Below are 18,094 nucleotides of genomic sequence, written 5' to 3' on the forward strand. Positions count from 1 at the left end.
ACAGAGCACAAAGCTGCATCCTCAGCATTGCTTTAAGCATCTGTGGATTCAGAACATGGAACTCTCCTTTTGTCAGGAAAGTAAAAGGAAGCCTTGATTTTTCACTATTTTGTTGTACAACTCTGAATTTTTAACTCAACATGCATCTGACTCAACATTCTGGGACACTGAACAGCTTTGAATATCGTTTTCAAAAAGTATTTCAGTTCACACTGCAAAACAAAATGACCACAGTCACACTGAAATCAGGAGAACAGTGTGTGCGTGCACAGGGCCAGATTCAGCTGTCACTGCAGTCAATCAAAATCTTTCTACTGAGTACAATGAGAGCTGGATCAGGCTCTAAAGCGGACTGCTGATGGAAGTTAGATTTTGAAATGCTGGGGTGGAGATTAGTTAGGATGAAGGTAATGGTGTAGAGCAGCATAAGAGGTGGGTATTGGAAGAGGCCTCACAAAACATTAATATAGTATAAACATAAGCAAAATTGTACCAGGAAATTCCATTTTGAGGGTTCAGGTAACAAGATCAATAGTTACAACACTGAAGTCATAGCAATTTATGCCATCCAAATTCCTCACTGGAACTATAACAACTTCATTTGTCACAGTTGCTTAATTGTTAAACACGCATTTTGTGGATATTATACATATCTGCATCTCTCTCTCTCTCACACACACAACATATTGTGTGTATGAGATTGTATGTACATTTCATGTATTTATATATAGATTTAGATCTGCTGCATTCATATGTATGTACTGTACATCGTAAGGGCAATTCCACATTCAGCAAAGTGCTACCCAGATCTCATATACATCTCTCTATACATGTATACACAAGAGGGCTCTATTCTTCCCCATAAATGCATAAAATTGTTTATGCTGGTAACTCCCATTATGCTCAACTAATGGGAGGAAAAGGCCTCAGACAACTTCCACCTCCCTGCCCTTCACTTGTAGGCATATGTACAAGAAATATCATTTAAAAAAACATATAAACATATTTGAAAGGCTGGGGATGAAAAAAAACCCTAGTTCAACAGCATAAAAAAGGTCTGGATTTGCAACTATTTTTTAAGGAAAAAAGTCGCCAAAACAAATTAGAAATATCTGTAATATTGGAAGCTCTGTTCTAATAAACAGATTTTTAAAGTTTCAGAATTTTCATGATTCAAACTAACAGCAACAGAGCATGCATCATTTAGGATTTTATTCTCTCCAGCCTGGATGGTGTAATGATGAATATCAGGATAAGAAGGAGAATAAGTAGGAATGTTTTGGGTTTCCTAGGTCTCTTAGGTAAGAACTCCCATACAGATAGATCATCTCCCTCTCAAATTATGAATAAATTTAAATGCCCATAATTCAGTTTAGAATTCACAGCACAAATGAAACTCTCAGGCTTTTGTTTTGTATAAATTTGTAAGTTACATAGACCCCTTTAGGAAAACAAATCAGATAACTTTAAAAATGAAACTCTCTAAAGAGAATGGAGACCAGTTAAAAAAAAAAAATTAAAAAAAATATCACCCATGTCAATACTTTTTAACCTGAAAACGCAAGGATGACTCATTGACAACATATTCTAAGTCAGAGTATGAGAGATTATGGTATTAACTTGAAAATGGACATTAATTCCTACATCTCACCACCCTAAATATAAATCTTCTCATTTCAAATTCTTTTTAAGAATAAACCCCCCCCACACACTTTTTAAGGCTGTTTTGGGAGCCTGGGATTTTCATGACATTTTAACAGGGCTCAATGCAATTCAATTAAAAAGAATAAAATCAACATGATATCAGAGTTAGCCTTATAACAGAAGACTATGTAGCAGAGAGAGTTTGGTTATTTTTACAATGAGGACAGAGTAACCCCCTACTAAATAATCACATTTCTACAAGTACATTCCATCACCTCTCAACTACTTTTCTCTTTACAAAAACTATGACCTACGTACAGTATACACATTCATATCACACAGACAACCCCCCCAAAATGCATATTTGTGTGTGTGTATATAATACATACATGCACACAACCAGTCTAATTCTATTTATAAGTCACAGTGGGAATTCCTCTGTAAGGAAAGGAGGGGGGAAAGTTCCTCAATAAGACACTGTGGATTCCGAGATTTAATGTTCTGTCTTGTCAAATTCCAACTTGCATAACTGGAAACAAATACATTTAACAAAAAAAAAAAAAAAAATTCTTACAAACTTGGTTCACAACTTCCAGCTACAGTAGTTGGATTTTTAATTTGATCTATTTACCCTGTAACTAAACATCTAACCATTACAAACCACAGATAAATTATTGCAGAATGTAACAAAAAACAAAAAAAAAAGAAAAAGAAAAAGAAAAACAAAAACAAAAACAAAAAAGAGAGTTATAGGAGCAGTACTATACGGGTTAACAAGAGATCTATGTTTTGTTGATACAGGATACCATTTTATTTGTATATATCTGCAAGGTAGCAAAGAATAGCTGTACACCTTGACACGGCAAAGATCCAGTGTAAAAAGGTGCTTTACTAGTTTTTGTTTTTCCAAAAAAGCTTGTATATAATTTTATAGCTATTAAAAACACATATGCAACATAATTCATTACACTCAATACAGCTTTAGTATAAAACTTATAATTTATGAGGTGATGTTAATAGCATAAATTAATATACCTTTTCTCTTAAAATCTACAATAAGTATTCTGAAAGCTCATCGGGGAAGGGTATCTTTAAATAAAAGTTTAAAGCTGAGCGTGATGGAAAAAGATTCTGTATGTTGAATTTGAGATGAGCACCCCGAGAAGAGAAGAAGTCCCTAAGCCGGACACCGTGGACTACAAAACTGAACAAGATTTCTCTTTCTTGCGCTCTCATTTAGATGAAGCTCTACCTTAAATTATTATTTACTTTTAAAACTATTTACTTTTTATGTTAACTGCCCTTATTTCCACAAGGAATCCCTGAGACATACCCAAAATTGTACAGTGAAAATAATCACTGTTCAGAGAAACTGGTTCAACCCCTTCTAAATAGATGTAGATACTTTGTATGAGAACCAAACTGTCCATCACTTCAGAATGGATCTATTTCCACTGGAACCAAATTGTACTTTTTAAGACGTAGGTTAGAGAGTCATTTCAGGGTAAATCAGTCTACTCCGAAGTATAAACAATGGTGTAGCAGTCAGCTGCATTAGAGCCATCTGCATCACAGTTAAAGTTTTCCAGGAGAGATTTGGGAGCATTACCTACCCAGAGTTTACTTCAGTGGGGACTGAAGGTGGGAAACACGTTAGTTTTACTAGACCAAGTTCAACATCTGTATCCAATTCATACACATACAATTTGTGTGTGTGTGGTCGTGTGTGTGTTTTGGGGACCAGGGAGAGGCGGGGGAAATGAAGAATGCACTTTTCTACACTGAGTATATACAGGCTTAAAAAAATCAAAAGCCTGGTTTTTTATCCTATTTGTTTTCAAATTGAATTGTATGAGCTAGGGAAAACCAAAAAAAAAAAAAAAAAAAAATTGTGCCAACTCAAGACTTCAGGATATCTAGGAAAAAAAAAGGAAAACTTCCAAATGCCACCTCCAAACTTCAATTCAAAGTCTGTTTCCTTCTTTCATGCTTCCACTACATATCCTTGTTCCATGAGAATTGGAAAACTAGAGCATGAAAAACCGCAATAAGGTGTGTGTGGGGGGAACAAGAGAAATAACTGAATCATGACACAGCCAACAGAGTTACAGATGTTATAGACTTGCTTACGAAACACTCCTGAGAATCCAGTCATTTTCCCCATATAGACCCAGCCACCAGTGATCACAGAATTGCCTTTTGATATGTGGTTGCAGTTTGCTTTCTTCTGTCAATGGGTAACTTTTTCTACCCCAACCTCTGTTAGTTCACACAAACATTATATTTTAAGAGTATTTTTTACCTTTTGATAGAGCCAAAGTCCTTCATGAACCAATTCTGAAAGACCTGGGTTAAATCCTAATGAATCTGAATTTTGTTTTCCCATTATCATTATCATCGTACTTTAGTGGGGTTCTTCTTGAGGGTATTTTATCAACTGTTTTTTAAAATCAGGCTAATTCCACCAGTTTTTCCAGGTAATTTTCTACTGGCAACTACCTTTAAAACAAAAGGAATTTATGGGAAGAAAATGATTCCCTGTAATGCTCCTGAGCATACAGAGCTCTCTCTCAGTGACGACCACAGTGATATTCTCAGCAGCTAGCTCACACCTTACTGCTAATGCCATGTGAGATCACATGGTATTTTCATTTTACTCCATATTCTGTGAATTCTTATACAATATCCTATTGCACTGTAGCTCTGGCTTCTAAACTTCTATTATGACTCACAGGAACCTCTCCAAATCCTTTTTTTAAACAATCAGAATATTTGCTCATTATCAATCATACAGGATTTTAAATGATTGGCAATTTTAGTGTCGGGGTGGTGGCAGAGAAGAGTGAAAAAAGATGGTAAGGAGAGTGGGAAAGAAGGGATGAAATTTAAGGAGGCAAGCGGCGCAGCCCAGAACACTCGTCCGCTCTCAGCCTAAGTTAAAGGGCCTTGTGAGGAGGTTCTGAGGGCACAGCAGCTTGAATCTATTCTTTCAGTTAAATACGCTGCCACCAAGATGGGGCTAGGAATTCTGGATTCACATCTGATCTGGGCTACTTCAGTTTGCCTGGGGGCTGCGTTAAAGGCTCCTTCGCTGGCAAGCAAAGAAACCAGCCCGTTGATAAAAGCAACTGCTGAAGAGGAAAATTAGGCTAAAGACACACCCACCCATCTCAGTGTACGTCTTCACTACAGAGTTAGCCAGTGTTCTTATTCAGGTGTTGCCCCAACTCCCCTCCTGGGCACACACAAAAACCTTCATGCACAGCTGGGGATGTGGGTTAGAGCCTGTCAGTTCTCCAGAACACTCCCATGTTCCCCTTACCTCGCTCACAACGACAGACAAGCTCTCCCACAATTCCCTGGGAAAGAATCAGAGCAGCTCAGCTTACTGCAGCAACACCTGCTATGCCCCCAGCCGTTCTAGCGACACATGCAGGGGAGTGCAGGGTGGTTGCTCACACCCAGTCTACACTAGCACAGGTGCCCAGACTAGGATGCCTGGGCTAATTTTGAAGTGAAGGCATACTCTCAAAGGACTAATTTTCCTCTTCCTTGGTGAACTTAGTTTTCCAGCTGGGTAATTCAGCGGTCAGAAAAAGCTTTAACAAACTCAATTCTGTTCTGTGTTCCTGGTTAGACTCTTGCAGCCAGAGCCTTAGCTCTGGTAAATTAGCACAGCTTCAATGAAGCTGATACAGCCATGTTTATTTACACCAGCCGAGAATCTGACCTCTCGATGTCTAAATATTAGGATCATGATCTCCAAAGAAAGCAATTCATGAAGCCAGTAATATAGCTTTCAATGAAGCTACTATTTTTTAAAAAGTTAGCTTCCAATGCCCCCTCCCACTGAAGAACAAACATATTCTTGACAGCAAAAATATTTCTCTTGCACTTGCACTCTCATCTCCAATGTTGGCTGGCAGACTACAAGCTTCTCAAGGAGGGAACCTAGAAATGCTTATCAAATGAGAACCTTAAATTGCTTAAGAAAACAGGCCTTTGTTTCATTAACCTATGACATGAAACTGGAAAGTCCTCCTACGGCAGAGTCTGGCACTCAGTAGGGTAAGCAGAACTGCAGTAAGTTATTTTTGAACAGATATTCATTGTTAAGATGTACAAATGCATAAGGCAATCAACAGAGGCAAGGAAACAAACCAATGTCTTGACCAAAGGAAAGGTGGATGATATTCAAAGGTGCTTCTCATAATACAGCAACTAGTAAAGCCACTGGACCAGACTTTAATTTCACCCCCTCTTTCCCATTAAATAGCCAATGGGAGCGGAGTCCACTTAACGCCAGTTCTAAATTTGACTAATAAACTGAATGGTCAAGGGAAATTCTCACATATGGAATATATACATTAAGCGTAGCTGCTTTATAAACCAGGTCAGCATCATGCTGTCCCTCACTGGCCTCCATAAACTGTCCAAGCAAAGTTAATCTTTGTCAAGAGTGTAATCTCCACCAATTCTTATGCCTCTGTGCTAAGATCACCTGACATTACATTACTACCCAAAAGGACATTATTGCTTCTAAACTTCTCTGTCAAATGCCTTCTAATTCTTTAAAACCCCACATTTACATAAAGAACATAATTTTTAGTTACTAAACTAGGTTTATTCTATTCATTTCACGTATTAGTGGCACAACAGATACTGATCATTTCAACAAATGGATTGGAATCGCTACACTGACTCTTTGGTGAAAGGGTATTTACTGCTAATTGCTGTATTATAGGAGATGCAACCTGTTCAAGACAGCATGAATGAGAACCATATCAATGGCAGCCCTAAGAACCAAGACAAATCCCACATGGAGCAAATGTATTTCCTGGTGGGAGAGAAGTGAAGTGTCTGGCTGCATAAACCTGTGTTCTTGGGTCCACTACTCATCCCACAACACTATGGTGCTGATCCTGCAGTGAACGCTATGCAGGCAGACTCCTGGTGAAGTCAGTGGGCTTTGTGTGGGTATAGGGATCCATCTGTGTGGTGCTCATTGCAGATTTAGGACCTAAAATCAGAACTGCTTCCTTACTAGGATATAACTAATTTAATGAAGTTACACTTCAATTAGATGTGGTGAAGCTGCAACTGGCAACAATCTTGACCATTTCAAAGCTCCGTACTGGAAAACAGATATTCCTTTTCTAACACATGTCAAATGGAACGAACTTTTTAAAGTAGTGCAGCTTTTTTGCAAACTCAATCTGCTCATGAAAAATGTTATGCAGACAATGTTTAGGAAAAATCCCCCACAGATCCATAAAGCTGAGATCTAAAGGGTGAGACTTACGGAGTCTGGGAATCTGATTTCAAATGGGAATTATGCACCTACATGCTCTTGGGCATCTTGGAAAATCCCAGCCTAAATAAATGATCAGATTAAGAGCCAGATTCTATTCCGAGTTAAATGGGGGTAAATCCATAGTAACTCATCTGGCTAAAAGAATTACTCCATGATTTACGCAGATGTAACTGAGAACAGAAATTGGGCCCAAGTGTTTTCTCTACTGGTAGGTAAGGGGAAGTGATGAACGGGTGGGAAGAAGAGAACAGGCTGCTGTTCCATTACACATTTTGATGAGCACGAGAAATATTCCATAAATCAAAATCTTTAAACTAATCAGTAGAACATCCTGTCACACGACATTTAATACTGGCAGATTTAACAATTGATCATTTACCCATTTGGTAAACTAGGTTCACCCTTCTTTTTCAATCAATCATCTCAATACACTAAAGAAGGTATATTAACACAATGGAAAATAATGCAAATCAAACATTTGTCTCCTCACAAGCATGGGGGGAGGGAAGAGGACAGAATAAAAAAACAAATGTCCTATCAGCTTTTCCTCATTTCACAATTATCAGTGGGCATTCCTCAATCAGCGGGACAATATAGTGGGGTATTGTTAAGCTTCATTTCAATTTATGACATGATTTGAAAACATTTACATCAGTTACAGACAAACCTAGACCACTCAAGAACACTGGGATTTATTATAATATTAAGCCCTGTTTTACGAAGTATGGGAATAAGGATTTCTCAATATCAAAAACCTGAAAATAAATGTTTCTCCCTCCACGCACATATGCTTGCAATTTTAGCAAGGAATGTACCCATAGGGCTCATTCCTTTATAATTAAAAAAAGGACAAAGCTTTTGAAAAGAAGGAAATGGCTATAACTAGTGGGATATAAACCCAAGATGGGCTGCACCCGGGAAGTTTGGATCCAGATCTCAATCCCTACCCTCAGGAAATCTGGGAGCAGAGGTTTGGGCCCCATCATCACTCACATAAACAGAAAACAAAAATTGAGGGAAGATACATTACTCGCCACATAGTAGGGAATAACTGAACTCAGTTGAATAATCCCTTGCTCAAAGAAATTATTAACCCTCCTATAATGAAACTGCCTTCAACATGCGGAGAGAAAGATTTGCTTTGCTTTTTCATCTTCTCTCATATGCATCTTAGAAGCAAACCAAACAGTAGAGACTTTTTATAGTCATCAGGTAGGAATTACTTTCACATAGTGGCTAGTTAGAGCCTTATAAAGTCACAATTTTCTCAAGCACATTCCCCGCCCCCCCCCTTTTTTTTTTTAGGGGGGGAGGAGGGAAGGGAGAAGAGGGAGATTAAATGATTCAAGCAAACTCCTTGTGATTTTGTTGTTATTCTTTAGGGAAGAAACAGATATAAGAGGAATCCACTGCCTTTATAAGGAGCTGACATTATGACCAAGGAGACTTATAACCATTTTCAGAAAACAGGCAATAAAAGCAACAAGGTGTTGTGGAGAGAAGGAATTTCCCTATTTTGCTTCAGTAAGTTTGGTTTTGGTTAGTGGTAACCACAAATATGTACCCGCCGGTTCCCACATATATTCAGCTTCACATACAGAGCATCAGTCTCACAAGTGTCTCAAAAACGGTATGGCTCCGGTACAAAATCACTACTATTATAGAAAGAGTCTCAGCAGCAACAGATAGTTTGAGAAATTCCGTTATTTTAAATTTACCAAAAGGGCCTGACGTAGATTTGTTCAAATGGGTAGCATACGGATACATACCAATAGAATTCTTCCAGTTTCAGCTAGGAAACTCCTGCTGTGCAGAGTTCTGGACACAGCCACATTTGAAAAGGCAAACCATCAACACTACAATGCCACAATAATTCAGCACTGGTGGGAATTTCTGCAGGAGTCTTGACTAGACCATTATTTATTCCAGTCTTTCCATTTTCTTGTCTTTTCTCCCTGGGCTAACCTTTGAAACAGCAAGATCGCTCAGTGCCCTGGCAAACAGGTAAAACCTATTTGCCCTAGTCAGTCAATCCCCTCTCTGCTCAATGAACGTAAAATAAAGAAAATAAATCAACATTCAGTAGGAACACTGACCAATTTCGGAAGGGGACACAGCTACTATTGTCTCAGCAGCAGACAAGGAACTGCTGCTCTCCCAAACACACACACGCCCACAGAGGAGGTCAAAAGACTATTTTTAAGGAGATGTCAGATGAATAATTGAACCATGGTCTTGAGTGCTTCGGAGCACCATTACCAAACCCGAGTGTGGAGCCAACTTTCCATGCCCAGATGCTACCTTTTTAATTTTTTTAAAACCAAGAGACTTTCCCCCACTATAAAAACTTCCTACATGACATGCTAATGGGATGGAAAGCACTGATCTGAACCCTAGGAAACAGTAATGTGCATTGGTAATTTGAGGTATCGTCCCATTTCTAGGTCTTACTGCTAAGGTCAATTACATCCAGTAACTGTGCTGTATCCTTCAGGAAATTCGTGGGGTACGGTGAACCTGCCAGTAATAAATGAGCACCAGTGCATAACTAGCACATGTGAACACTAGAGCGAGGTTCACTAAGGGGCCACCCTGGTCTGTACGGAAGCAGGAGGTTTATTTTTAACCCCCTCTTTTTTAAAAAACAAAAACAAAAACAAAATCCTCCTCAAAGGGAGGGGAGGACAATAAAGAGGAAAAAGAAGATAGAAAACACAGGGTCCCCATCTGCCTGCAGATATACAGACAGATCAGCTCAGTTAGAGGTGGTGAAGGGAGCAGATGCATTATTGGTACTAGTAGCCGTGGCACCTGTTACTGTGAAGCCTGTGGGAGGAGCTATGGAGCTGTGGCTAGGCTGCAGGTCCTTAGGAATGCCACTGTGTGAGCTCAGCTGATGGCCAAAGGCTGCGCTGAACTGAGGGAGTTGCTGTTTGGGGGAAGTGGAGGCCATTAGTTCAGCAGAGGCAGGACCCATGCCACTAAAACTGGTCCGTGGTAACCCCGGAAGCACGCTGGAGCTGTTGGGGGTCACAGTGGCGAAGGCAGGCTGTGTGGTCTCTGAGTGCGAGGTGGTAGGTGGTGTGGACAGGGAGGTGGAAAGAAGGTGTCCATCGGCACCAAGAAGGTTGCTAAACGGAGAGGGGTCACCAAGATTGACAGGGAGATTTCCCCAGTGAGTTCTGGGGTTCGCCACCCCACTAAGTGGCACCTCCAGCTGCGGTGGGAGCAAGTGCTGTGCCATCATGGGCATCTCTGCTGAGAAGGTAGCTGCCAAGTTATCACCAGAATAGGATGTGGCATGGGGGGATGTGATATGGTCGCTGTAGGGAGACGGCACATGCTCACTATCGTAATGGCTTCCATGGGGTGAGGAGTGCGAATGGTCACTGCTGTATTGCTGTCGTGAGGTGATTAGGTCATCTGCCTTGCTCAGCAGCTGGGCAGAGTGTGGCCTCTGGGAGGCATGGCTGCCATCATGAAGTCCATGAAACTGTCCTGGGAAGGCTCTCTCCCCAAGTCCACTCTGGCTTATCAGAGTGGCAGAAGTAAGGCCAACGTTGGCTGGGGCAGAGAATTGCCCCTGGATCTGCCCTGCCAGGGGCGTAGGTGGGTTAGACAAGGTAGCAGAACGGAGCAAGTTCTCATCCAGCTCCAGACTGGAGAAATTATCATGTACTATACGCCCATTCAACAGCTCCCCCAGGTCCGTGTTAACCTCTCTGCTCAAGGACTGCATTCCTGGAGCTCCAGCACCTGTGGTGAACACCCCTATCCCTCTATCTGATAGCTCCTGAACCGGCACACCGTCTGTCTGTGTAAGTACTCCAATGGTACTCAGGCACTCAAGAGAAGTTACAGCCTGCAGAGCCCGTTCCAGTTCCTCTGCCTCTTCTGTAGTAGGAAGGAGGTCTCCATTTTTACCTACAGAAACAAGAACAACAGAAGTCAGTTTGCTTTTCAGAGATACGACTCATTCTGTGGCCCTAGGAATACAGCTATCCAAAAAGTTCAAATAGGATTTCTACTGGAAAATTATAACAAACTTCCAGAATGGTTCATGATATAACTGAAAAAAAGAAATTCACGCTTCCTGTCTTAGTTGGAAAAATTTTTCCAACTGCATTTTTTTTCAGTGTAAATGCAAAATAATAAGCCTTAAACATTTGCTGGATTTACATTAGCCTATAAAACAGGGGTGGCCAAACTGCAGCTTGCGAGCCACATGAGGCTCTTTTGCAGTTGAAGTGTGGCTTGCAGAGCCCCCCGCACCCTCTCATTCTCCACCTACCAGACTGGAATGGGGGAGCTTGGGGCTTCTGCCATGCGGTGGGTTGGTGGGGCTAGGGGCTTCTGCCCAGTGGGGAGGGAATCCAGGGGTTTCAGCCTGTGGGAGGCACCTGCCAGGGCTCGAGGCTTTCAGCCCCACTCTTGCTGAAGCCCCGAGAACTGGCAGGCGCCTCTCACAGGGCTGAAGCCATGAGTCTCACTACCCTGCCGTGGGGCAGAAGCCCCAAGCAAGCACACTCAGCTCTCAAACTTCTGAAGATTACTGTATGTGGCTCAGAGGATCAGTAAGTTTGGCCACCCCTGCTACAAAAGCTTAAATATCTTTTCAAAAAGTGTAATGCCACATAGTACTACGATCAGTCTACAAAGTACATTTTGCTTATTATGTTATAATAACTACTTAAAAATGTGGATGGTTTTCTAAAAGACATGTTCTACAAATTAATTCAGGGAAGTTCTGAGGCCTTTGTCATACAGGAGGCCAGACTATATGAACATAATGGTCCCTTCTGGCCTTGGACTCTATGAATAACCTAAATTTTATTAACAGGATTAAAATGCCAAATTCTGATATCACGCCAGCTCAGAAAAGTGACAAAAAGTGCAGCAAGAGGTTTCCAAGACTCCTGGTTGTTCTCTTCCAAGCCTTTTCCCACCCTTAGTGGGTGCTGAAGTCAAACACACAGAAATTCAGATATATTTCAGCTCACGAGCAAGTTTCACAGGTATTTTTTTAATTTCTGTTTTCCTTTGATAAAAAGACAGACATTGATAAAATAGGGTTGTAATCCCAGTCACAGAATGTTCTCTTACTGAGAATTTGGTTGATTAAATCGCAACGGTCAGCGACATGCAGACGAGCACAAAATCAATTATTAAAATGTTAAATCCATCAGGACTTCCGTAGCACTAAGTATACAAACAAACAAATAATCACACATGCATGTCTTCTAAAACATGCTCTTCTTAGAGGTCATGTATAAGCAGTGGGTTGAATGTGCGCTCTTTGTCTAAATAGTTCTCTTCCCTGCAAGAAAGCAGGTGAACCCTCACATGCACAATTTAGACTGTTCACTTCCTCACCTTACTATTTGTATTAACTTTCACATAAATTAAAACAAAAATGTACCTTCAAAGAAATCAAAATCTTGCAAGTCATCAGGCAGCCGTGGTAGGACATCAGAGAAGTCCTCCTGATTCAATTCCAAGTCATGTGGAATGTCTGTGATTTCATTGGCGATGTCATCGGGCAGCTCATCTGTACTCAGCTCCGGTGTGGAGGGGCTCCTGGAGAGACAGTGTTAGTCACACTCTTAAATCCTGATTTCTCACTACTGCAGCATACTTTACGGAGGGTCTGTTTCAATGTCTGCTCTCTCCCTCCTCGTCCCCCTACCCTTTTTATGTTTTAAATCAACAAGTGGAAAGAATGCCTTTTAGACAAGTTTCATTAAAAAACTGTTCAATTTGTTCTACTAATGACACTTATAAGTTGTGCATCAGCAACAAAACATTTTATCCATTTAACCAAACCTTTGTTGAGATCTGAAATTAACATTTTTGAATTTTTCCTTTCAGCAATGACAGAGATACAAGACACTTGAAGATGTTCATTTCAGTTCAAACACCTAACAAATCTGGAAGGTCAAAATATTAAGTGGTGGAGAAAAGAAAAAGGAAAGTTCGCCCTTCCTCATCTATATTTAGCAGACCTAATTAAGCCCATAAAATTGGAGCTGAGGTGTGTCCAGCTTTCATTGATCCATACTCCGTACAGCGCACTGACTCTGCTGCCTTTTCCTATATTTCATTTTTTAATTAAAAAGTTAAAATAAATAGAATGCGGCGTCACTGGCACTGACCGTATGTGGGAGATCTCCACTGGCAGTGAAATGCTGGTGGGCATGCTGAGGTTCCCTTGGGGCACTGCAGGAGGAATAGGTTTCTGGGGCCTTCGTGGTCCCCTCCTTCTCTTCTTCTTGTGTTTTTTGGTAAGTGCAGGTGGCTTCGTTTTTTTCCTGGGTTTCCTCTGCTGCTGGTGCTGAACTTTACGGGAGCTGTCCCCTCTCAAGAAATTATCCTTTTGGAGAAAGAATGAAGGAAGAAAGGACACATTAGGATCCAATGCAACTTTCTTTTCTTGCCATTCCCAAACATTGAGACATAAGGTGAGTGAAGAGAGGATCTTTCTAACCGCCAGCCTGCAAATCCAAGCATGGATATGAAAGCCAAGTTGCTTCCTCTCCTCCTCCTGCATCATCACGGAGAACAACGAGCACGTACGTTACATCCTTAGTTACACCTATGCAACCTCTCTGGAGGCAAATGGGGTTGCACAGGTTTAATCGAGGGCACAATCTGAGATGTTTATTACTGGTAATAATGAGTGAGAAAGAACGAACCCAGCTTAATTCTCCGATCGGGTTTGCAGAGCTGGCAGTCAGAAAAAAATCCCACACTATTTGCATCACCGAGGTACAGCAAATATGGAAGCCCACAGTGTCATTTTTAATGACTGTGTCAGAGTAGAACCACAGTTTAATGCACATAAACTCCAAAGTAAAAGATTTGGAACACCCCAGGTAAGTATTAAAAGAATGAACAATATTGGGGTGACCTGGTGGCAAGGATTTGTGCAGCTAGGTGTAAACCAGAGTTCTAGTCACGTTCCCACTGCTGTAAATGGCTGAGAGCACTGAAGAGACATAGTAAGTGCTGTAGGACTGAGAATTGGCAGGGGACGCAGGTGCACAGCTGCAGGGCCTTGTACTCCTGAAGAGCAACCCACTGGCCAATTACAAAATGAGCGCCATTTTACAGGCTCTGAAGCAAGTTGGATTCAGTCTTCCATTTTGATTATGATGGTTGTGACACAGGGCTTTGATGTGCCAAGCAAAGGAAAAAAGGGGGGACAATCTTCAGGCCTCTGATAGGGACACTGAGGATTTACCTGGAGAGAGAGAGAAAAAAAAAATGGATTAAAACTTTAAGGGTCTGTGTTACACCAGTAAAACACAAAGGGAACCTCAGAGTTAAAGGTGACCCAAAAATATTTTTGAAAAAAATGAAATGACAGGGGCTAAGAGGCAGCGGGCACATAAATTATCCTAAAAGTGCTGCTTTTGGGGGAGGTAGGTGAAGATCAGAAAAATCAAGGATATTGTCTCACGTTCCACTGGTTCCCAGTCTGTTGTTATGCTCCAGAATACACCATGCTGCAGGGTCATAGCTACTGCGATACCACAGTCATAGGCAACCTTACATATTGCAGCCTGACACTCTCTCACTAGGTTTTACCATACTATGATTTTATGGAAAGGTCAGGTCAATTTCTATTTTTTAGGATATCCCCTTCCCCTGCAAAAAAAATGTATATTTAAAGCTATTTTATACCCTTTGGGATAGAATTCTGGGGAGGGAGTGGGTGTAAAATAGCATAGCAGTTGATAAACCCAGGCCAGAAATACAGAACTCCTGGTGACCCCAATTTGTTGGAACAGTTACAGCTGTGGTTTATACTTACCATTTTTTTGGCATGTTCTTCACACAGAGGTGTCTGGTGTGTAATGTCAAAAACTGGCACCGAGCACTGCTGTCCATCTGCAAACTTGGCTGTGCAACTTGAGAAGAGCTGCTGAGAACGGTTCAATAGGATATCTATGCGTTTCTGGGTCAGGAACAACACACCAGATGGTGATGGAGAAATGCCAGTATGATAAAAATCAAAGCCTTGCATTCTACCAGTCCATCAAGATGTTATTTTTAATGAATATCTTAACTTTGTTATTTAAGTTGAAAGCTAGGTACGGCTCAAACCCAACTTTTCAAGTAAAAAATTGCATTAATGCAGCATTGCTAAGGATTTTATCATTTGTTATGAAGGGTTCATTGATGCAGCTATTTTGCTAATGAGTTCTTAGGGAAAAAAAAGGTATTTGTCTTGGAGACTCAATCAATAGTATCAGTTTGGAGCATTGTAGTCAACAGGACTATTTCCTGCTGACTGTCCCTATTAAAACATAAAAAAGAATTTCTTAATTTCATCCTTTAACATAATTTTGGTATTTACCTTTCTTTCTCGAGAACACAAAAAGTTTTAAGATCCTTCCTGCTCCTCTGAAAGCAGATATGTAATCAGACTGAAAAGGTCAATTAAATCTAAACTGAAACTTGTGTTTTCAGACGTTACTGAAAGTCAAATACGTATTTCACAGTGGTTTTTTTCTTTCTTTTTCAAATAACGTTAGCATCTTTCCTTCTGCCCACAGTAGTTCATAGTCAAACTGCTGCTAGCATCATAAAAGCACAGGGCTGGAAGGGATCTTGAGAAATCATCAAGTCCAGCCCCCTGAGCTGAAGGAGGACCAAATAAACCCTGACAGGTGTTCTTAAAAACCTCCAACGATCGAGATTCCACAACTTCCCTTGGAAGCTTATTCCAGAACTTAACTACCCCGATAGAATAAAAAAATATAATATAGAACAACAAAGGAAAAAGGGAAAACCTAAGATTGGATAAGGCAGGAAACAAGTATCTGAAAATCATGGAAAGACTATTTTCATTGTGGGGGAGAGGAGTGAAGGGGAGAGAAAAGCAAAATCAAAACATTCTCCATTTCTCTGAACTGGACTTGACACATTGCAGAATAATATTTTTGTGGGACTGGGGGAGTGGTTGTATTTGTATATATGTATACATATATAATACACACACACACCCTAGATCCTTTGGGTGCAGAGCTCTTTTGAAAATCTGACCCCATGTATCTAAGCCTTGTAACTGCCCCACATTTAGGCTCTTGTTCACAGAAATCTGTATTTTTAAGATATAAAATTAGAAATCAGCATTGTATTTTGCAGCCATTGCAGGGACAAGTAACATGTCCTGCAGAGCTGCACTACGTCTGTCGGGGCCAAAGTGCACCATCTAATACCCACCCCCATCTGCCTTATTACCTGAACTTCGCAAGGCCACACAAAACTGTCAGCTCCTTTCAGATACAGACAAAGACGCAGCATAGTAAGTTACAAAAGCCAATTAGCTCATCATGCACAAGCCTCAAAGCCCTTTACAATGTATTGGTACCCTCATTTTACAAACAGAGAAGATAAGGCATAGAGAAGCAAAGCAATCTGCTTAAAGCCAAACAGCAGCCCCCTAGGCCTGACTGAGGGCCCTTGGAGACCTGGAAGCTGAACCCAGATCTGCCCAGTGTGCCTTCCACTGGACCATGATGCCCACATTGGATAAGACTGTCAGTGGCCACTGATAGCTTTTGATTTCAACGGACATTAATGTATCTTAAAAATGTATAATAATAAGAGCCTAAATGGACCAGGAATAGTCTGTGATTTCCCCCTCTCAGAGGGGCTGGTTTTAAAAGCTTTTTATGGTAACTCAGTTTTACACCCAGCATTTTAAGAGACTTTGCTTTTGTCCTGTCCATTTAGATCTTTTCTACTCTTTGTGTTCATTCCCACACCCTTATCATTTTGCAGCACTCCTTCAGTTCCAAAGGGGGCTGTGAATTCACACCTATAGTTCTGAGGGGAGGAGGAGAGGGAAGAAAGCTTCGAAAAGATGCAAGTGGGTGTTTCCGGTAAGAAAGAATACTTAAAATAATCATAAAAAAAATCATGATAATAATCAGCCTCTCTAACCTTCAGGTTCAGATATGGAAGCTGGTTTTGACTCTTACTAGGTTCCCCCACACATACACACTTTTTGAGGAGAATGCTACGCCTCCGCAGATCACATTTCTTTAAGGTTTTCCTGAAATCCCACGCATTCACGTACAGGTTCTTCCTCACCCAGAGCTATGTCCTACAGACTTCTCATTCTTCCCCTGCACAGTCTCATTTAGCAATGCAGGCCATTAGAACCTTCACCATTCATGCACTCTAGGCTACCACTTTACTCCACAGTATTCCTAGTTTCTGCAGACACAGCTGAATCCTGTAAGACCATCCAGACATTCTATGGAAAGCTACCACCCTGCACAAGAGCAGTGCAGAGCACACCCTCCCATTGAAGAATGAGATCATCGGTAAAGTTGCTGACAGGCACCACGCTGAGCTCCGGGGGTGTGTAACAGTATAACTTTGACAAATACCAGTACTTTGAACTCTGGGTCTGCTCTGCCTATTGTGAATAGATCACGTCCCACTACCTGTAAGGAGACAGACACAAAGCCAAAACGGTTCTGGAGACATTCGCAAATAAGTATTTCTGATACAGCATTATCTGTCAAGCTAAAGAATGAAACTTTATCAAGGGTGTTTCCTTGCTCAACGAGCATAGAGAGGAGTAAGAGGATACGTTGAAAACAATGCCTGGTGAATGGAAGGGCCTTGTTAGTGCACTGTTCACCCTTCACAGTTCCACTACACGTTGTTGGTTCTGCATCTCTCTGCTTGGCTTGGTTTGTGCTGAAACAAAAAACACATCACAGGATGGAGTTTAAAAAAAAACAACCCACTGCCAGCAGATATCCTGGGATAACTGTAACATTAAACATGACAAAGTGAACCAGGACACTCTGGATACATCTGTGTGGTTTACAGTTCACATTTGTGTAGTTATTTACTCTCTAGAGCTGGATACAGGAAAATGTACACAAGGGGCAAGGGTAACATTGGTGTAACAGCATTACAGAATGAGGCAAGCAAGACTTCCTCACAACTGTTGTTTGTTCATAGCATCTGACACAACCAGGCCCTGAACCTGATCAGAGACTCCAGGCATTCAATGCAAATATTAGATGACAGAACCCAGAGCTGCATTCTCACTGAAATCCACCTCACATGCAGAAGGCTTGCACAAGGCCTATGCAATGCAGAAAGGTC

At 41.0% G+C, this 18,094-nt stretch overlaps 1 protein-coding gene across 5 annotated transcripts in view; it reads right to left on the minus strand.

Moving 5' to 3' along the window:
- Nucleotides 1-1,197: 1,197 nt before the first annotated feature.
- Nucleotides 1,198-18,094, minus strand: part of INO80D (INO80 complex subunit D) — a 53,219-nt gene continuing 36,322 nt past the window's right edge. For all 5 annotated transcript variants that reach the window (XM_073306540.1, XM_073306541.1, XM_073306543.1 and 2 more), the window contains 5 exons: nucleotides 17,568-17,677; nucleotides 14,772-14,905; nucleotides 13,111-13,328; nucleotides 12,378-12,535; nucleotides 1,198-10,882 (listed from right to left, as the gene is read on the minus strand). In XM_073306540.1, coding sequence (XP_073162641.1) covers nucleotides 9,714-10,882; nucleotides 12,378-12,535; nucleotides 13,111-13,328; nucleotides 14,772-14,905; nucleotides 17,568-17,677 — 1,789 coding nt within the window. In that variant the 3' untranslated portion in view covers nucleotides 1,198-9,713. The remainder of the gene's footprint in view (nucleotides 10,883-12,377; nucleotides 12,536-13,110; nucleotides 13,329-14,771; nucleotides 14,906-17,567; nucleotides 17,678-18,094) is intronic.

Source organism: Lepidochelys kempii, chromosome 11 (genome assembly GCF_965140285.1).
Source record: "Lepidochelys kempii isolate rLepKem1 chromosome 11, rLepKem1.hap1, whole genome shotgun sequence".
Lineage (NCBI taxonomy): Eukaryota > Metazoa > Chordata > Testudines > Cheloniidae > Lepidochelys > Lepidochelys kempii.